The 21,498-nt window shown below is 42.0% G+C and overlaps 5 protein-coding genes across 5 annotated transcripts; all 5 read left to right on the plus strand.

Moving 5' to 3' along the window:
* Positions 1-1,990: 1,990 nt before the first annotated feature.
* BJ212DRAFT_1303022 (uncharacterized protein) lies at positions 1,991-2,916 on the plus strand (the record flags this gene model as incomplete). The annotated part of the gene is made up of 5 exons (XM_041333355.1): positions 1,991-2,053; positions 2,089-2,451; positions 2,636-2,764; positions 2,816-2,860; positions 2,890-2,916. 5 exons carry the CDS (start codon positions 1,991-1,993, stop codon positions 2,914-2,916), a joined length of 627 nt encoding a protein of 208 aa, XP_041188624.1.
* A 2,892-nt stretch (positions 2,917-5,808) lies between these two features.
* On the plus strand, positions 5,809-8,817 carry BJ212DRAFT_1303023 (uncharacterized protein; the record flags this gene model as incomplete). Its single annotated transcript, XM_041333356.1, has 15 exons — positions 5,809-5,935; positions 6,125-6,187; positions 6,220-6,581; positions 6,642-6,753; positions 6,839-6,864; positions 6,917-7,081; positions 7,158-7,296; positions 7,339-7,354; positions 7,596-7,612; positions 7,710-7,729; positions 7,772-7,827; positions 7,873-7,969; positions 8,023-8,202; positions 8,262-8,453; positions 8,509-8,817. The coding sequence occupies 15 exons, from the start codon at positions 5,809-5,811 to the stop codon at positions 8,815-8,817; spliced, it is 1,881 nt and encodes a 626-aa protein (XP_041188625.1).
* A 1,032-nt stretch (positions 8,818-9,849) lies between these two features.
* On the plus strand, positions 9,850-10,224 carry BJ212DRAFT_1485043 (uncharacterized protein; the record flags this gene model as incomplete). Its single annotated transcript, XM_041340915.1, has 1 exon — positions 9,850-10,224. The coding sequence occupies one exon, from the start codon at positions 9,850-9,852 to the stop codon at positions 10,222-10,224; it is 375 nt and encodes a 124-aa protein (XP_041188626.1).
* A 558-nt stretch (positions 10,225-10,782) lies between these two features.
* On the plus strand, positions 10,783-12,124 carry BJ212DRAFT_1485044 (uncharacterized protein; the record flags this gene model as incomplete). Its single annotated transcript, XM_041340916.1, has 4 exons — positions 10,783-10,824; positions 10,882-11,250; positions 11,297-11,554; positions 11,804-12,124. The coding sequence occupies 4 exons, from the start codon at positions 10,783-10,785 to the stop codon at positions 12,122-12,124; spliced, it is 990 nt and encodes a 329-aa protein (XP_041188627.1).
* Positions 12,125-16,279: 4,155 nt separating this feature from the next.
* Positions 16,280-17,573, plus strand: BJ212DRAFT_1303025 (uncharacterized protein; the record flags this gene model as incomplete). The annotated part of the gene is made up of 4 exons (XM_041333357.1): positions 16,280-16,493; positions 16,553-16,761; positions 17,040-17,407; positions 17,444-17,573. 4 exons carry the CDS (start codon positions 16,280-16,282, stop codon positions 17,571-17,573), a joined length of 921 nt encoding a protein of 306 aa, XP_041188628.1.
* Between the last annotated feature and the right edge of the window lie 3,925 nt (positions 17,574-21,498).

Raw genomic sequence — 21,498 nt, forward strand, 5'->3', positions numbered from 1 at the left:
CGCTGCTAGACTTATCCCTTACTCACACCTTGTATTACATCACAATCACTGTTGCCATTGCTAGATGACCTATTTTTGCTATTGCTTACACATCCCTTATCTCTGACTCATTCCATTCTCACACCTGCCCTAAAGCACAGTAGTTCACTATAAATAGTCCTCCTGTACACTTTAGTTCTTTACTTTAATCTTACTAGGTTTTACCTGAAACTTCCTTCACTTGAGACCTCCAATCTCTTGTCATCTGAACTGTACTTTAAGATAGAAGCACTCCTTCTGTCTTAGCTTACACTGAATGCTTGACTTATCGTCTTGCATAGAATCTCGGCAGAGGTCCTGACTCTTATCAAGTCGTCTGTCGTTAGAACTATCCTAGTTTGTAACACTGTATCTTGCCCAAGATTAGGATGATGGGTGGCAAACAGTTCTCATTGAAGGATGTTGTGTGGAATCTCACCAACTAGAATCAGGAGTGTACCCATTGGGTGCTATGCTTGATAATCATTGAAAACCACTTGTCAAACATTCACCATTTTACAGATGTAAGTGACCTGAATCTACCTTCTAAATTGTAATACTTGATCCATCTGCATGTTAATATGTAGACTTGCAACATGTATCATCACACATTGAGCTGTGCAATGCTGCCATGATTATGTATGTCTTCACCACATTTAAATTGCCATTCAAATTCACTTGTTCAGTAATAGCCTCATGGCCTCAACAACTTTCAATGAGCTAATAAGCACTGATATCAAACCATGTGTATGATGATATTGAGGTCACTTTGAGTCATTTTCACCTTGGTTAATACTTATGAAGATGACAAGGGCCACTGCATTATGATACTCAATTCAGATTCAGACTTCACAGCTGCATAAAATGGCATCAACTGTGAGATGACTTTGACCCAATGCCCTGTGACCCACTCTCAGTACTCAATCTAGCTGAGCAAACACTTTCTTCCTGTTCCATCATCAATGTCTGACTCTGATTCAAATTCAATATCCTTCAGTCCTGATTCAGGCTCAGACTCAGCAGATGAAGGCACCTGACAGCCTGTGGCTCTGCTGAACGGTGGTGCTTCTATTAGCACTACCAAGAGGTACACCCTTCCTTTTGTTCATACCATATATTCTCAATTCCAATGTACTCGTTGATTTACTAGTATATTAAATATCTTCAGCTTCAGCATGGGCAGCTCCAGCAGCGGAACATGTCTCTGAACAAGAGCAATAATGTTCTTGCTGTGTAACAACTGAAACATTCTCACAAGTGCTGTGGATGACACAACTTGGCTAGATAGTCATTAGAATACCTAGCCAATATATGTCTACTAATCCTGCCTATCTGCTACACTTGCAAGCAAGAACATTCAACCCAAGGGATCTGCTGTCTAGTCAAGTTCAATAATCAGTACTACACAAAGGGTCAAAAGTCCGAAGGTCAGGAGTCAAGTCCAAAGGTGTGGGGTGAAGTCTGATGCGTGGGAAATCGGGTCCGCAGGTGCAGAGATGCAGAGATGGTGGGAGAGTAAGGGAAAGGAAGGGAAAGCATCAGGACTAGCTTGGAGATGTTAAGGAACATCAAGGGAATGAGTGACAATAATGTTGGGTCAAGGGGAGCAGGTCAACAGGTATATTGGCAAAGGGGTAACTCAAAGGACAGGTATGGGGTGACCAGTATCAGGGATTTCTCCCTCCTACTAAGTGGTAATTGTAATTTTGGTCACCCAACCCTATATAACTAACTACATGAAAGGCTGGAGTCCATAGGCGAAAGTAGTAGCAAAAACATGGGTCTGATAATATGTAGGTAAAAGGCCATGAGTTACTGTGGCCAGTGGGAATCCATGTAATAATGCTGTCTACTCAATCAGTAATGAGGAATAACTGACTATGCACCAGTGGGGATAAGCGTGACTGGACATGACATGGTAGGACAAGTGCACAGGATCTCTGAGCAGGTCTGATGCATTGGAGATGCAGAAATGGCAGGAAAGTGTTGGAGATGGGTAGGAGATGTGCAGACTGGATGGGGATTGCAGAATAGGGTCATACCAGGCTAGCCTGAACATGATCGTCACAGCACGCTCCAGCATTGTTGTCTAATAGGGTACCATCAGTGTCGCAATTGGCATCTGCAACATCTGCAATTCCATCTCCATCTGAATCCACTGCAACCTCTGTTACAACTCCTGATTCATTGAAGACCAGTGATGTTGACAAGTTTATCTTGGGCTTGGCAAAGAAGTATGCATTAACTATGGAGATGTTTCTCCCAGACAAAGTTGTTTTTGAAACAGACTGTCCTGACCCTCCAGTTGACTTCTCAAGTCCGACTTGTTATGCAAAAAAGTCTACAGAAAAGGCTGCACTTGTTGCTGAACTTTACGCATCCATCAACTACACATTGCATGCTAGGATGCAAACAAATATGTTCTTCAACCAGGTGCATAGCCTTTTCTTCCTCAAGCCATTAATATGAATATAACTAAAACCTCAATTAGTTTGGGAGCAGAATGCAGCAAGCTCACTCTTTGTTTCTAAACAGCCTGCATTCTGTCACAGGTGGCATCTTCAACATGCCCAATGAATTTTTCATTTCAAAATATGACTGTACTTCCCTCCCACAGGTCACAGACTTGATCAGATGGGAAGTAGGCAAGGGCAAAGTGTATGATATCTTCAAGGCACTGATACTTTACCCTGACCATGTTGTAAATGAGAAGAAGATCTTCCAAAACTGGATAGTCATTGCAAAGGTGAGGTTTACTTGTTAACAACAGACTGGGTGCTCATATTTTGTTTCAAAGGTCATCAAGGTTGTGATATGCAGAAAGATGACATTGTATCCCAAAGTGCGCTGTGATGATTATATTCCCACTAGGCTTGCAATGGCCATCTTTTGACATAGGTGATGGAAAGGTAGCCCTCATATCATTCATCACTTCCCTATATGTGGCCTTCCTTAGTTTCAGCTACAAAACCATTGTCCACTCCTTAGGCTGCACTTTCCCATGATGCCCACACACACCATGCATTGCTATTCATGTTCCTGCACCTTAACCCACACATTTCCCATGCCTTGCACACTGTCAGTTCATCTGGTAAAGTGTTTTAGGTGCATCAGTACACGACCACTCTGCATTGACTGCTTTTCCTGCACTCAACTCACTCCAGATGCGCATTCCCACTGTCTTCTTACTTGAGGTGTCTTATATAAAAGTGGTCAAAAGGCAATGACACCACAATTACACTTTTGATAAGACTGAATGCTGCCAACAACCTCAAGTTCACGGTCTATGACTTTTCTTCTTTCATGGTAGATAATGCAGTGTTTGTGGGAGGTTACCTGCTATACAGCCTGGTGGTTTTATTCTACCTGGTTGTAAATAGGGGTTCTACAATACAAGCCTAGCTTTATCTGGCAAGACATATAATGTAGAGTATGTAGGTAGAACTTTATCTAGTCTTGTGTTTGACTAGACAAAATAGAATAGATTTTGTAGGTAAGTCTCTCTAGTCCTATGTTTGACTAGATAGAGAATAGAGTTTGTGGGTGAGTCTCTCTAGTCCTATACTTGACTAGACAGAAAATAAAGAATAGGTGCATACTAAGCACAAAACTAGGTGGCAAATAATGCTAGATATTCCCCTGCCTTGATATACTAAAGGACTTATCAAAGGGAACTAGGTAGAAGCTGATTGGATTTTCCTGCCTAAATGCAAAGGGTTTAATCCAAGGAAGATGATATGATAGAAGAGCAGATAATCCAACAAAGGAATCTGCAGGCACAGATAATATGGCTTGACTTGGTACTTCTAGTCCTCTGAAACTATATGTCAGATGCACACTAGACAGCACAGGTACAGTCAAGAAAAGAATAAATGATCTCAGAGCAAGTAAACCAATTGTACTTGGTCTGCACTTCCTGGCTAACACAAAGAGTGTCAATGTCAGAGAAAGTGGAAGAAGTGGAGGTTCTTTTAAATGATAAAAGAGATTCTTATTTTTTATGGGTGGAGAAGAGCTCTCCTTAAATACATGAGTTGGGAGAAACTGTATAGTACCAAGAAATAAGGTTGGAGAGAGAAATGACATCAGAGTTGCATCATAAATGACCTCATTGTGGAGCAAAGTGGAGCAAAAGTGGAGCCAAGTGGAGCAGAACATTCTAGCATCCAATAACATCACTATGACATCATAGATGGCACCATAGTATCCAACAGAATATTCCAGAAATTTCTGTGGAGCTATATGACATCATCATGACATCATACCCTGCAGGTACATTTTGTGGAGTCTCTGGGAGGTCAAAGAATCAAGTAGGTAAAGAAATGAAAGAAAAATATGAAGAAAATAAAGTAGAATAAATCATAAGACAGAACAAATCAAAACACTGGCTTTTTAGATAGGGTTTTGGTAGGCTTTTATCTTTTCTCCTTGGTTATTTTTAGTCAAAGTAAATAAGCCAAAAGATAGGCAATAACCTAAGCTTTTGTATAACTATCAACTTGGACTAGGTCAATATATGATTTCTTCATCATATTTGACTTTTCTTCAACACCATATTTTTGCATGATTGGAGCATGCAAAGTGAAATATTGCACTTGAGTCTGTACTCAAAGTACATTTTGTGTAGTCTGAGGACTAAGCTAACAGACTATGGAAACGTGGGATGATATGTCATATACATGTTCTGCATGATTCCCAAATCATGCAGAACACTGCACTCTGTGGACTCATGCATTCACTCCTGCACTGTGTGTATACCTGTGGTCGATTTCCCATGCCTTTGGATTACCTTACAGATGTCCTGTGTCAGTCCATTGTCCATCCTACCTCATTGGTACGTATTTGCTTTGCCTTGTGTGTTGTAACAAGTGTTGCAGTCTTATTACATGTCTTTACATATTCCTACTGCCTGTCTGTCCTGTCCCTTCTGTTTCCAAGAGGGTTTAGCTAGTATAAAGTGCCTAGAGTGACTACTTCGTATTTACTTCCCTTCTATAGTATTTCCTTCCCTTAGGTTTTACTTAGGAGCAGTCACCATTAGTGCTGCTCTTTAGCCCCTATTGGTTACCTTATACCTGGACACCTTACCTTGACTTTCCTTACCTGTGCAATCAATACCCTTGCCCTCACTTGCTACCTGTGCCATTCCTTAAGACTTCCCTACCCCTTACCCTAGCATCTTGCACTTCCACATCAACTGCTCATTGACTGCACTTCCGCATTCCCACGCTCTACATACCCGTGCACTTGTTCCTGTGCTCTGTGCACTTTTGGGTCTTTAGTATCATTGGCCATTCTCAGTAGCAATTCCCTTTATGGTCAAATATTCTTGCTTGCAAGTGTAGCAGCTAGGCAGAGCAATGACCTTACAACAAAATTTTTGGTTAGGCACTGTTACAAACTAGGATAGTTCTAATGACAGACAACTCAATAAGAGTTAAGACTTCTGCTGAGATTCTACATGAGATGATAAGTCAAGCGTTCAGTGTAAGCTATGTCGGAAATTTCCTAGAAGCATTGCAATGATGTGACATTGCAATTGTCATTGAGATGTCGGTCCCATGATATCACATGGTGTTCCAATCCATTAGAATAATCAATAATCATTATAATATCTGTTGATATTGACATATCATTCCCACGATTGCACGTGCCATTTGAATGCATTGGAATGCGCCGATATTTCATCGATCTCATTAATAATGTTGCTGTCTGTTGCTGTCCATATTGCTATCATATTCTTGTATCTATACTTACTTTTGAGTCCTGTACACTTTCATGCCACCAAACATGACCTCAATTTGCGATACATGTGGCCAGGAATTCAAGAGTCGTGGACTTGCAGCTCACCAAAAAGCCTGCAGGAGGGACACTATACAGATGCAGGAAGATTGCGAGAGACAGAATGCTCAAGCAGGTGAGTCTTATATAATTTGTTCACATCGAGTATAACTCCTCTTGGCAGCTGCTTGAGCCCAGCTCAAGCTGCTGAACCCTCAATGCCCTCCAGTCCTGGATCAATCACAACGGCCAGGCGCGTCACAAGGTTTGATTCATTATTTAATGGATTCGTGTTTTATTTAACAATTTCTAGGCTCTTGTGCAGGTCCTGCTGCTTGCAAACCTACTTTTGACAATGCAGAGTATGTACATCCTGATGAACTTGAAGGTATGTTCCTATTTTTATTGTTAATAAATCAGGTCAGTCATCATATTATTATGGAGGTCTATCATACGATCTTCCTCCTGCACTCCAGCAGGATGATATCAGGATGGAATATCATCCACATAGTGGAATCCCTATGAAAACTGATCACTTCACTGATTTTCACTGCCACACTGCTGCTCCCTCGCTCATATGCGAAAATACTACTCCCTGGGAACTGTTTACCTCTTGTATCAACTTTGACTTCACTGAATTAGTTCTGAAAGCCAACCTCACAAAACTGCAGATAAATGAACTCATCAGTCTCATCCATCACAGTGCTCTCGAAAGATTCTCAGTCACTGATTATGATGGCATCTGTAAGCTGTGGGATGCAGCATCTTCTCACCACACCAAAGTGAGTCTTTGCTGAGTACTGACTTGTTATACCTCATTGACAATCAAATTTCAAGCACAGTTCAAAAAGGAAGTGATTTTGATCCCTCATAGGGACCAGGAGCATGATTTTGATGTTTGGTATAGGCCACTCTGGGATTGGGCCTGTGACTTGTTGAAAGACCCTTGCCTTGGTCCGCACTTCGTGTTTAATGCTCAACATGTTGTACAAATTTGATGGATGAGACTTTGTATGTTTCTTTGATGAGCCATGGACAGCTAATGCTTCTGGAATAGTCAAGTATGTATGTGCTACTAAATTTGAATGTTCTAACAATGTAAATGCATGTTTTGTAGTCATCCTTACCAAAGGATGAAGGAAAACCCTTTGCTTTTATTATATATGCTAACAAGGCAAAACTGTCCTCGTTTGGTCATCAAAAGGCCTATCCTGTCATTGCACAATGTGCAAATTTGCCTGTTGGAATATGCAATGGTGAAGGTTTTAGTGGTGGTCACCTTGTAGGCTGGCTTCCAATCAGTATGAGAATTTATTCAATTTATCATTGGCTTCTATGTTTATGGATTACTCTTGCAGGTCGAAGAAGATAGACAGTATTCTGGAACTCAGTCGTTCGTCAATTTCAAGAATGTCATGTGGCACAAATCATTTAAGTGCCTTCTCAAATCCCTCACACCACTATCAAAAACAGGTTTTTGGGTCAAGTGTTGGGATGGTATTAAGCATCTTTTTTATCCACTTATTCTCATTTTATCAGCTGACTACAAGGAACAGTATGTGTATTGCCTTTATCATTATAGCTTTTTAATGGCTATTCTACAGATGTGTCATGTCATTGATACATGGAACAAAGTGCAAATTCCCTTGTCCCGTCTGTCTTAGTTCCTAGAGAGGAACTTGGGAATGTGCTTACATCATATCCATTGCAAATGAGCGCATCTATGCAAGCTACACTCAGAGAGGCTCGAAATTTCATTTGACAAGAAGACAAAGAGAAGGTATTGATGTCTCAAGGCCTCTGGGACATAGATGTAAGTTCCTTATTGCTGTATCTTCATTCCCTACTCTAATTTATTCATTTTAGAATGCATTTTTGGATATTGCTCACACATGATGTCCATTCCACAGTCTCATTTGACCACTTACATGTAAATAACGAAGGTAATTTTTCTGACCATCTTTGGACTCAGTTTCAGGAATGTGTTAAGTCAATTGGTTGGCAGACACAGTCTCAAATCGATGTACAGTATGTTTTCAACTTCAGATATAGTATTAAATATTGACTTAACAGCTTTGACTCAATGCCCCATTGGCACAACATCAATCATTTTAATCATGTCATGGACATATCATTTTCTGACGGCTTAAAGTACGAAGATATTTCTAAAGTAAGGCATTTGATCAACTCTAACATGTACTACTGATTCTGATGATTCTGTAGCTTATCATATTTTCCGCACATGATGTCATTGACCGAGCCACTCATGCACTCCCTTATCTGCTCCTTCGATGCATCTGTGAATACGTCAACATTGACATGTATGCCACTCTTGAAGTGCACACATCAGAAACTATTGCTGTGGGCCGTCAGGCCATAAAGGAGTTCACACAACTATTGGATGTAAGTTTCTTGTTCGAGTTGTGCATTAAAGTGTTACTGACATTATCTAAACTATATAGCAATATAGCACAAAGGATGACTCAGGAAAGAATTGGGCGTACCCAAAATGGCACGCACATGCCCACCTGTTTGACAATATCAAAGTGAAGGGTGCTACACATAACACCAACACCAAACCAAATGAGAAGTGCCATGGCCCAATCAGACAGATTTATCTTCAGCGGACGAACTTCAAAAACATTGCTGAACAGGTGTGTACTCTCATTTGTTCATGAAACTGGACAGTATTTCATTGATCTTACACAGGTACTTCACCTTGACCATCGCTTCCTCATCGCACATTCAATTCATTTGGACATCAAGGACTACAATGACCTCATTACATCTCAAAATGACCCTTTGTGCTCGGACAGTGAGGACAATGAACGCCCCAACAATGATTCTGACGCCACATTGCATATTAAGTTGGGTGCCGCGCAAAAAGAGCAGACATTTGCGACCTTAGAGCAACTGCATGCAAATGACAATGCATTCAATCGGTTTCGCATCAAGCTTGCAAACTTTCTGAGTGATTCCCTCCCTGCTCATGGAATACCATTACCTGGTGGAAAATGAATCAAGTTCATGCCTGACGAAACTGTATGTTATTCTGTTACTTTCCAATTCACATCTAAACTATAGAATGCAGGTGATCAAGCATCACTTCATAAAGGTCAACTATGAGTCCATCATGGACTGGTGAACCACTGTAGACTATCTTCGATGCAGTCCTTTATTTCACAACTTCCCTCGATATGACTGCATCATCCTTCAAACTCAAGCCAGAGTAATATTTGGGCATTTACTGATGCTTTTCACCTGTGTTGTGGATGGTCAAACTCATCCAGTTGCTCTCGTTCACCCATATGATGCTCCAGTTGGACAATGCTCTCTCAAAGATAAACACTTTCAGTTCTGGTGTGTTCATGCAAGACCGAGGATCTCATCCAAATTTTTTCAGTTCACTCGATCATCCATGGTGCAGCACTAGCAGAAGATCATAGCATTCAGGGTGATTATCTGGTTATTGACACAATCAATACTGACATGTTCTTGCACATGAAGTTGATGCACAAGTCTGCTGGTCATCTAGAATGAAGAACTAGCCTTGTCTTGTCTCCCTCCTGGTGCCTGGAATGAAGAACCAGCATCTCACCTTTTGCTCATTCGACCCTCAATCCTTATCTCTCATTTGTTCTTCACAATCCAGTGCAGAAGGCCTCACCTTTTGCTCACTCAACTCTCAATCCTTATCTCTCATTCATTCTTTGCAATCTGGTGTGGAAGGCCTCACCTTTTGCTTGCTCAACTCTCAATCCTTATCCACTCCTCATCCTCATCTCATGAGGCAGATACTTCTGCCGAAACATCTATGGATATTGAGCCAGAGAAGGAGCGCTGGTGAAGTATCGCAAAAGAATGGTATGCTCAAGGCCTTGTGGATACCCCTGGTGCAGGCAAGTTGCACCATCATCTTGGTTTGTTAAGTTGTGAGGTCAACAATGAGGAACTACGTGCTGTGTATCATTTTGTGAAGAGGTTTGTTTTCCTGTCAATTTTCTCTGTCTTTCCTGATCAGTTGTTCTCCATAGTATGACCACCCTCCACATGTTCTCAGGCTCTTGGGAGTCCATTCTTCCCATCTGGTCGTCAACTGCACAATCACGGCGATCGCAAGCTGATGCCTGTGCACCAGAACTCTTCATTCTTTTACATGGAATGCTGTTCACTAACATCCGACTTGACAACTTCCTGCCAACCCTCGCTTGCTTCCTTGAGCGCATCAAAATCAAGGGAGCTGAGGAACATGAGTGGATCATGATGGCTGTCATGAATATTGGTGCCATGTTTGAATATGGTCGTCTGAGTGGTGTGTTGTGTAAAATTGGTGGCATAGGTGCTCGTGACACTGGCGCTGTAAAAGTTGCCAAGAAGTATCAACCTACGCCTGCATTTTGCGACAAAGATGGTGAAGAGAAATGAATGGACATGGATGATGAAGGCACCCCACAAACATCTCCAGTTCCATCAGACACAAATATGCCTGCGGAGCTGCTGGTGTCATTCAAGCTAGCGCTGGAACTTGCATTTTCAATGCTCTCATTCATTCTTCACAGTCTAATGCAGAAGGCCTCACCTTTTTCTTGTTCGACTCTCAATCCTTATCTCTCAGTCATGCTCACCTTCTTAGCTACTGTCACAAAACATGCAGAGATGCTTTCTGTGATGGAGCGTTCAATACCTTGGCATGATTTTTTGCCACCATTCCACACGATATCTTCACTGTGCAGGGGTTGTTCTTCCCATTTGTTTATTGGTGTCAATGTGAGGTAATACTTAATACGCTCTTGGTTGTGCCACGCAAGTGTGTCAGTGCATGATTTTACCTGTTATCTTTGGATTGATTTATCCTATCCAGGGTCTAATTGCCTTGCCACCAGCACAAGGCACCGCCTAGTCCCTTATTTCAAGTGCCTCAAATGACAACTTTTCCGTTGCCCATCCTTTCATCAAGCTGCTCTGGCCATTTCCACAGTCACAATGCCACCATTGAACATGCTAAGCCTTGCCGATCTCGAACAGGTATGTGCAAGCCCTCTAACTGTCATTTATGTCTTCTAACGTTTACTTTTACTTCAGGTGTTGCGAGAAATGCAGCTTGAGTTGCAAGAACTCAAGGATTTCAATAAGGAGTTGACAGAGGAGAACAAGATCCTCAAAGCAAACCAGCCAAAGCAGAAGAAAAAGGGTCAGAATGTCTCTGAGGAACACATGGCCTTTAACAAAGAAATCTGTTTATGTGGTCACAAGTATGGTGCCTGCTATGAAATGTTTGCACCAGACAGGCAACTTCTTCAGCATCCTAATCCCACTTTCACTCCACCTCTCAATGAACCTTCACACTATGAAACACAGGCCTCAGCAGAGTCAGCCTTGATCACAGAGCTATTCAGTCTACTTCTGTCACACATCCTCCATCTGGTTGGGGATAATCACTTCGCCAACATTGTAAGCAACATTTTTATTTTGATAACTCTGGCTGATGGTACTTAAGTTTGAGGATGCGATGAACAGTAGCCGTGCATCTGAAATCAAGAAACTGTGCTCCAAAGCTGGGCTTATCTTTGGTCTTCCTGAACAGTATTTTACCGACACAGCTTACAACCGAGCAAGCATACCTGAGATTCAGTGTCTCCTTGGTACCTCTACATCCCAGTGCATGCCCAAGCCCTTCCTGTCCATCCTTTTTCCGAATCTGGTCGAAGATCCATTGTTGAAAACAGTCTTTGGTAATTTGGAAATCTTCGGCAAGGTACATGACTGCATCTCTTAATTTGGAACTTACATTTATCATCTAACATCTTACCCATCATGTTTTCAGGCTATCTGGATACTGCTGTGGGGTGAAAGTGGCCTGACTGCTACTATGAGCAGGCAGACCTCCACGCAATGGTAATAGGTGGGAGGTGACATCTTTAACACCCGGTTTGTTGGCATGGGTGGGAGTCATTGTTCATTTTTTTGTGTATCGAAAGAGTCTCAGCTGATGTAATTTTGTCAGGTTATTTTTCTACTGAGTGCTGACAAGGAATTTCACTATTCTGGCAAGGGTGAGACTATGAAGACTCACTACAACTATATGTTCTCCTCATACAAGAAGATTCTTGTCAAGAACTGGAACACAGAATACATGTGCGACATTGTGAAAAAGCTGAATAATTTCATCTTCTCCAAAGGTTCAAGAACGACTAATTCGACATTAGACAAAGAGGATTTCACAGCAGCTATGGATCATGCCTTGGCAGGTGTGGTCGAAGGCGAGGCAAGCACTGCATGGCCTGAACCTGTTATAGAGGATATCATGGATGAAACAGGTTGCTGATGTTGAGGCTAACAGGGACACATTGAGACCTAATAGTCCTCTTACAGAGCCTGATGAGGACGAAGTTAGTAATGTTGTACCTGCCAGAGGCCATCGAGGAGGCAGAGCAGCCAGACATACTGTATCTAACACTACCCATACTATCTGCAATGCTCACACATAGTATTACTTAGGCTTGACTACCTATTATGCTCACTGGTTTCACTCCCAATGTCTTCGAAGTTTGAAGTATTATACTTAATATGGCTGTAGAGTGGTCCTCTAATAGAGTTGGGGTTCCCTTATAAGAAAGCCCTGGTAGTCTAATGGTTTTGTTTACTGACCATATCTAATGTTACTATAGAGTATATAGTCTAAGTCCCTAGTTTGAATCAACCTAAGTGCAAGTAATAAAATAAGTATTAGTAATGTAATAGATCCAGACTATAGTAAATATATAGATAGTCAGTAGATAGTAATAGATAGTAGATAAATGATTAGATAGTAAATACATAGATAGTTGGTACATAGTAGATAGTAGATAATAATAGATGGGAGATCATAATAGGATAATGACAATGGCTAGCCAGGGTACATAAATGTGATTCCCACAGACTGTAACTTTATTTTAATGCCATTATAATAATATAAAATTTAATGTTACAATAGACATGGCAATGGGCATTGGCATTAGCATTGGCTGCAGTTGGCACCACATTGCCACCGGCACCTGTCAGCATTTCAAAATGGGGCTTACATTGCATTCCCATTGCCACAGGTGTGTTGTCATTGCAGCATTAGAATGCATTACAACGCATTAAAATGAAATTCAGAAATTTCCAACATAAGACAGAAGGAGTGCTTCTATCTTAAAGTACAGTTCAGACGACAAGAGATTGGAGGTCTCAAGTGAAGGATGTTTCAGGTAAAACCTAGTAAGATTAAAGTGAAGTACTACAAGATACATTGTTAACTATATATAGTGAATGTAGGTGGTTTAGGGCAAGTGTGGGATCAATGATGAGTCAGAGATAAGGAAGGATGCATCAGCGATAAAAAGAATAGATCATCTAGCAATGGTAACGGCGCACATATTGCAGTGACCTATCTCTATATTATATGAGTGAACAGATGTGCATAATATCCTGTATAATACAGGCCAGCGGACCATGGGCCGAAGGTAAAAATATCCCCAACTATGATGATGGGCCAGGAGGGATATTATTTCCAATGGGGATGGGTGGGCCCATCTATGCCCATGTTATAAATCCTTGACAATGGCAGATGGGCCAGGAGAAATATTATTACCGATGGAGATGGGTGGGCCCATCTGGGCAATATGTAGAGTAGGATAGACATAGATGATAGACAGCTGGGCTGAAGAGAGATGTATGGCAGATATTATTATATAGATGGGTGGGCCGATGGGGTGGTGAAATACTTATTATATATATGGGTGGGCTGAGGTGGGGGTATATTGGATAGATGGGTAGGTTGATGGGGCAGTGAAATACTTATTATATATATGGGTGGGCCGAGGTGGGGGTATATGAGATAGATGGGTAGGCCGATAGGGCAGTGAAAATATGTATTATATAGATGGGTGGGCCGATGTAGGGTATATTACATAGATGGGTGGGCCAACATAGGGGGATGTCATATAGACTGGGTGGGCCCAGATACATATCATTTAGATGTATGGGCTGAGGTATTGGTATACTATATGGACATATGAGCAATGCTGTTGCACTAGTTTTGATCCTAGTCATCAATGACATTCAGACTCAGATCCTGTCAATGTCGATCAATGTCAACTCAGCCAAGTGCCCCATTGACTTGGAATCCAGCGATACCTCAGAAGATGGTCCATAGATGTAAGGGCCAAGGTATTTGTATACTATATGGATGTATGGACATATAGGCTGAGGTAGTGATACAGTGGCTCAAAAAACTGTCCACATGTTTTTGCATTTTTTACTATTTACAATATTGTGTGAGAATACATAAAGACCTCAGTGACATGCTGATACCATATTGTAGTGCTGCTTCAGGGCTTTGGATTGAGCACCACATCATGAGAATCAGAGGAGATATGGTGGAGATACAAGGCTTACAAAATCATGACTCATGCAGACAGTTTTTTGAGCACATATTAAAACTATATAAATCATCATTTATGACACCATAACAATCATGACACCATTAAATAAATTATAAAGTGGTGTCATTATGTCATTTTAAAACCATATCTAACTATACAAACCAAAAATTTCCATATGTCATGGTTATATTCACCATGAAAGCCACCCCCCCTGCTCAAAGGGATAATATCCTCTCTCTTTCCTATTCTGGCCTCTCTGCTTGTCAAATTTCCTCTAGAACTGGAGTATCCAAGTCCACTGTGGCCAAGTTCATCAAAGAAAGTCACACAGACAAGGAAAACTTCTGTGAAGGGCATCCATCCAAGCTCACCTCTACTGATAGGAGGGCTATTATTCAACATATCACTACAGGAAAGGCTGATAATGCTGTCCAGGTTACCTATTACATCAATTCCACCACCACATTCCCTGTCTCTTCACACACTGTGAGAAACATTCTCAAGACAGCTCATCTCAGGTCAGTAACAAGGAAGAAAAGGCTCTCCTCTCTATCACACATAAACAGAGATGACTAGCACCCTTCTTTTTTCACATACATACCTTGCCATCTGACCCAATCCTATTTATTGTGGTCTTATATGATCATATAACATGCTTCCAGTTCATGTAATCCAATTCTGATGGGCTAAGGCAAAGGTTAGTCATCTCTGTTTATGTGTGATAGAGAGGAGAGCCTTTTCTTCCTTGTTACTGACCTGAGATGAGCTGTCTTGAGAATGTTTCTCACAGTGTGTGAAGAGACAGGGAATGTGGTGGTGGAATTGATGTAATAGGTAACCTGGACAGCATTATCAGCCTTTCCTGTAGTGATATGTTGAATAATAGCCCTCCTATCAGTAGAGGTGAGCTTGGATGGATGCCCTTCACAGAAGTTTTCCTTGTCTGTGTGACTTTCTTTGATGAACTTGGCCACAGTGGACTTGGATACTCCAGTTCTAGAGGAAATTTGACAAGCAGAGAGGCCAGAATAGGAAAGAGAGAGGATATTATCCCTTTGAGCAGGGGGGGTGGCTTTCATGGTGAATATAACCATGACATATGGAAATTTTTGGTTTGTATAGTTAGATATGGTTTTAAAATGACATAATGACACCACTTTATAATTTATTTAATGGTGTCATGATTGTTATGGTGTCATAAATGATGATTTATATAGTTTTAATATGTGCTCAAAAAACTGTCTGCATGAGTCATGATTTTGTAAGCCTTGTATCTCCACCATATCTCCTCTGATTCTCATGATGTGGTGCTCAATCCAAAGCCCTGAAGCAGCACTACAATATGGTATCAGCATGTCACTGAGGTCTTTATGTATTCTCACACAATATTGTAAATAGTAAAAAATGCAAAAACATGTGGACAGTTTTTTGAGCCACTGTATATATTATATCGACGGGTGGGGCTAGGTAGTTGTTATCACACATAAACATAAACCTGACACCCGAAACCTGACACCCGAAACCTGAAACTTGAAACTTGAAACTCAAACATTGAAACAAATTTCAAAACTCAAATCACCGAGTACTGAGTCCCAAAGCCCACACATTGAACCCTGAACATTGAAACCTGAAACTCAAAAGTCATAAAAATGTATGAGTTTTGTAGGTAGTTGTATATCATCCAAATCAAAGGAGGTAATAATTCAAAGTCATCTAATGATGAAGGTCACAAGTGCCAGAAAATCAAGCACCCAGTAGAGATGTGAACATGCAGCACTGACTACCAAGTAGCTAATGCACACGGCATGCATTGCCCTACAAGAAGCCAAGTTCTGACTACCAAACATTGAGTGAAGGGTACTGAGATCTGAGGCCTGGGTCTCAATAAACAAAGATCTGATATCCAGCACACTTCCAATCATCTGGTATTTCATTGAGCAATGGACGATAACACATCTTTGGAAAATAACATCATGTGAGGCTGCCTTATCTGATCCTCACTATCTCCACCCCATTTAACTCCAAAGTGTGGACATGCAGGGTTCAGCATCCGATTTCCCAAGATCAATTCCATCATGACTGTTTCTTCCACTTCCGATATTGAAATAACCCTCTGGCACACTTGGGCCCTGACTGTCACTCATGAGGCATGTGAATATACTGAACAGAAATTCAATGCAGAGAAGACAGGAGGAGACCCAGTTATACCTTCTCAGAACCTAGACACTGATCTGGTGATGGCTTGCGATCAATTGGTTGATCACCTGATAAAGGCATATAAAAATCCCAGTGGGTCTTCCTGTGGATTCAGAAAATTTGGTTTTATCAGTCAAATTGCTTCATCACAGTTCAGATGCAGATCAATGTTGCAAGATACAGCAAAGTGATCTCCCCAAAGGACACCAGGCATAATGAAGAGAGAGAGGAGAAGTTGCTTGAGAGGTGTCCTCCTGGCCATGAGGGCACAAAGTTGGTGGAGATACCCACCACAATTCTTGATGCATCCGGTGCCATCATTGCATGGTATGTCCCAGACGCCCTGACCAATGCCACCCAGGTGTGCAATATATATTGTTACTCAATGGATATTAAACATCAAATGGTGCCCACAGAAGGAAATTTGGGCGGCCTCTGATTTGCTCGCTCCAATTGTTGAAAAAAGCATCAAGCTTGATGGCAATTGGTGAACTAATCAAGAGTGGTTCAAACCAAGCTCGGAAAATGATGTCTTAACTCCCGGATGCATCAATTTGTCTCCAGCATGGTTTCAACAGGGGCACAAGGTAGGATCTGATGCGATGGCAATTTTGGTAGTCAAACTCATGAATCCCCTAGAATCAGTCGGATCCGGAGGTATCTGCATCATTGAAGGGGGCATCCTCCAAGAAGATCCTCAAAGTGATTGTGAGGCCAGCAGCCATTGCAACAGCGGCACTCAGGGTGATGCATCCTGAGCAGTACTGGGCAGGTTTGCGAGCCTTTTCGAGCCTCAAAGAAAAGGCAGAAAGCAAGGAACTGCTGAAGATGTCAGAGACTCTCCAGTACTGGGCATCCATGTTTAACAGCCTGTCTGTCATTTCCAATCGGGAAACCCCCAATCATCGAGACCATTTATCTATTCCTGAATGCTTCAACATTCTCACTACTGTGGGGAATTATTCTAATGCTTGGATGAGCATGCCAAGCCTTCAGCTGGAGTTCAGGTATGATCTGGGTTGCATGATTGCATTTTCTGGAAGGATTGTGAGACATGGGGTTCATGCAGTGGAAGGGGATTGGATTGCTTGGGCATGGTATATGAGGGATTCTGTTCATGTTTATGCCAGGGTTCCATCATGTGGATGGGCTAGGGTGGATTACAAACAGTGAAAGATGAAACAAGTGGAAAGTGTAGTTACCCATGTTAGCACATACTGTCAAATACCAGATATTAGATATCAGGATCTGGAATATTTGGGCCTCGATATCCAGAACTCAAGACTTGATGGTCAATATTCAATACTCGATACTTGATAGTGGACATTTGGAACTTGATATTCAGAATTCGACATTCCATAGTCGGGTCTCAAATATCAACACCCAAATACCAAATACCAAATACCAAGTCCCTAATATCAAATATTGAGTCCCTCATATGGAGTCCCAAATACCAAATACCAAATACCAACTACTGAGTCCCAACTAGCAAGTCCCTCATATCGACCCCTGAATACCAAATACCAAATACCAAATACTGAATACCAAATACCGAGTCCCGACTAGCAAGTATTGAATATCAAAATCCAACTCGGTATTTGGTATTTGGTATTCAGGTGTTGATATTAGGGACTCTGCATTCAATATTAGGGACTTGGCATTTGGTATTTGGTATTTGGGTGTTGATATTTGAGACCCGACTATGGAATGTTGAATTCTGAATATTGAGTTCCGAATGTCCACTATCGCGATATTTGTTAAGGTCGTACTCAAGGGATAACTGGATCCAAAGGGCTTCAGCCTCAGCTCATGCACTGTGCCCCTTACCCAAGTATTGCCCCTTATTTCAGGAGGGCAAGACTGATGTGTCTGGAAGGTCAGACAAGTAGTGTAGCAGATCTGGATGACTTCCAGATGCGGGATAGGTATTGTAGGGCTAATCCGGATGAGTCCAGACTAGAAACTAATGGTAATGGACTGTTGTAGACAGAGGCGGATGCGGATAGACTATAGGAATCAATCCTAAGTCTCGGAGGGTGATGAGAGTAGAGATACTCAGGTCCGGAGGATGGGAATGAGCAGAACTAAGTTGAAATTCAAACTGAGGTACTACAGAGAGTTACAGGAGGTTATATAATATAGGTATCTAATGGAATGATCAACCAGCAGAGTCCAAGGCCATGTACAAAGCATATGGATGGTCTATTGGTAAGTAGAAACAGATCACAAATAATGAAATGGAAATGAAGCATAGGTAATAGATCAGGGAACAGGACAGATATACAGATAACCAAAATACCAGAGTTAGGGGATTACTGAAAAGAGACAAGCGCTGGTTGTGGATTCGGATGAATTGTGGACTGGACCGGACGAGTGGACAGAATGGATGACGAGATGTTGGAGGGAGATAAGATGTGGATTGGATCTGAGATCTGGATATGCAGATATGACAATATTAGGGACTCAGTATTTGGTATTCAGTATTTGGTATTTGGTATTTGGGACTTGATATTCGGAACTCGATATTCAATGGTCAGGTCTTGAGATTTGGTAGTCCATGTTCAGGACTCAGTATTGTGAACTCTGTACTTGATATTTGGGACTTGGTATTGGGGACTTGATATTTGATAGTCGGGTCTCAATATCTGAATCTCAATACTCAATACTCAATATTCACCATTCGGGTCTCGATATTCAGGAGTCCACATTCACAACATGATATATGATTGTCTGTACTCAATACTCAATATTCAGTATTCAGGACTTGGCACATAATGTTAGGTTAGATATTTGGAAGACTGTATGTCATTTTCATGGAGTTTGGACATCAACATTCTGAACTCAAGGACTAGCACTACTCTCCTCTGCCTCTCTTCAATCTGGTTAGGATGCTGGTGTACACATCAATCTCTGCCATCTTTTCACTGATGCCCTCTTCTTGCTCCTCAACCAATGTCTGGAGGCGTTCTCTAAGCCACCTCAGTCCCATCAGTGATGGAACCGAGGTGTTATCCACCTGCTCAGGAAGAATCAGACCATCATCCTCAATGCCACCCTAGAACAGATTAATCATCACTCAAGGAAATTGTTCATAGTTCTTACTAGCCAATGCTGGTAGTGAAAGACACAGCAACCCATTACCTGGTCCCATTGCCATAATTTGTCTGGGATTGCAGTGTGTCTGATCCACCATGCAGTATCATAGCCAGATATAATCCTGGAGGGATCTCCCGGATCTGCGACATCATGAAAGAGACATAAGTGGGATGAAAAGATGTGGTCAAGAACTGTGTTCCAGGTGAGCTGGGGAAACAACTGAAGAATATGGGTGACTGGGTTTGGAATGACCAAGATGATGTGCCTTGCAGCTGAGTACTGCAGGATGGGTGTCACAAAAGTCTGTTGGAAATCTCAGCATTGACCACTGCAGTCATCAGTCTCTTACAGTGATCTCCCATTGCAGCCCAGCTTTAAAGTGCATGATCCAAGCAGCAGAAGGCTCCTTGGTGTTGGCAGCCTCCATTTGATATTGGGAGATTGATGCTCAGATGCATGATGCAGCCATTGACATTGTGGCTGCAATATCTGCAAGACCAAGTGTGAGGGGTCGGTATTCATTGCCAGAATCCACAGCATCAGAAGGGGATGCAGGAGGAGTTTGCAATACAGGCATGGCTAATGCAGGAGTATGACGCTGGAAATCACAATCACAATGCCAGTTGGTTTGGATGTGAAGATATGAGCCACCAGTTGATGGATAAAAATTTTCAAACTCCAATGTTTGTTCATCCGGGCATTTCCTGAGACTAAAATGTTTGGGTTGAAGTAGCTGTTTCATATCATTGTTACAGTGCCCCACTCTTTTTTCCATCATCACTGCAGACTCCTATATGGCTGTACTTCTAACACTTCCTTTTCACTGTGCTGTTCCCTCATGGTCTCTCTTATCTCTGACTCATATCTTGTTTTCCCATGAACCTTCCATTTCTAGTACAAGATACCCTTTGCCCAGCTTGGTCTGTGCACAATTCCTTTACGTATATAAACCCTAGTTACCACTTGTATTTTCTCTAACTTGAATCTACTTGGTTCTCTTTCATACTTGAACTCTAGTTCCTTGGGAAGGAAGCTAGCCATTGTCCCATTTGAACTCTAGATCCTGCGGGAGGCATTGACTCGATAAGGCTTAAGTCCTTGATCGACCTTGATCCTTGATTCCTTTATTGGAACAATGCTCTATCCAAGTTCATAACAATCATTGGCAAAAAAGTTCATTCATCTCAAGTGTCTATGAACCCGCTCTGCAGGTCTTAAAATGCTGCCTGGGCATCCTGTGCCAGTAATGAATACATTTGGGATTGCCTTCCCAAGTAGCATGAATGACCCAGAAGGTGATTCACCAATGATTCCTGCATCCTGTTGCCCTATTGGGTTGCTTTCCACAAGAAAAAGTTGCATGTCCAATCCATCTCCAATTGGACCAATGTCATTTCTTCCTTCCATCGATCCCATAGGGCCTTTGCCTGAAGCCAATGAACTCAGTAAACTTCAGATGGGTCCCATCAGCTGAGCACAGGATATGTCAAGCATGCCCAAACTCACATTCCTCATTCCACGAGTGATCTGGACCCCCCAGGTCCACATTGATGGACCAGAACCAAGTGAGGGACTTGTTCTGCTGACCTCAGGCATTTGGATTGCCAACGGCAGTGCTGATTTTGAGCTGCTCCTGAAGCAGTGGTTTGTATGTCTGAAGCTGGTCTTGCCCTGGCTTGAGCTGCATCACTTGCTCCCGGGTCTTTGTATATATACTGGTATGGAGGGACACTGCCTGCTGCACTGATGTCACCTGGGACCAAGCTCGAGTTTTCAGGGCTTGCGATTTGGCCTGCCTGACCGTTGTTCAGAACAGGATCGCCTTGTTGCACAAGTGAATCCAGAGGTTGTGAAGGGCATCATTGGCCTGCCCTTTATGAAGCAACATCTCCAGTGGAATCAGATCCTCTGCCATACAGCGTCTGCTTTGATCTACCCCGAGGTTTGATGGCAATGGGATGACAGTGAGCTCGGGGGAGTTTGCCCATGTATCAGATGTGTC

Source organism: Suillus subaureus (genome assembly GCF_016647635.1).
Source record: "Suillus subaureus strain MN1 chromosome Unknown BJ212scaffold_38, whole genome shotgun sequence".
Classification (NCBI taxonomy): Eukaryota; Fungi; Basidiomycota; class Agaricomycetes; order Boletales; family Suillaceae; genus Suillus; species Suillus subaureus.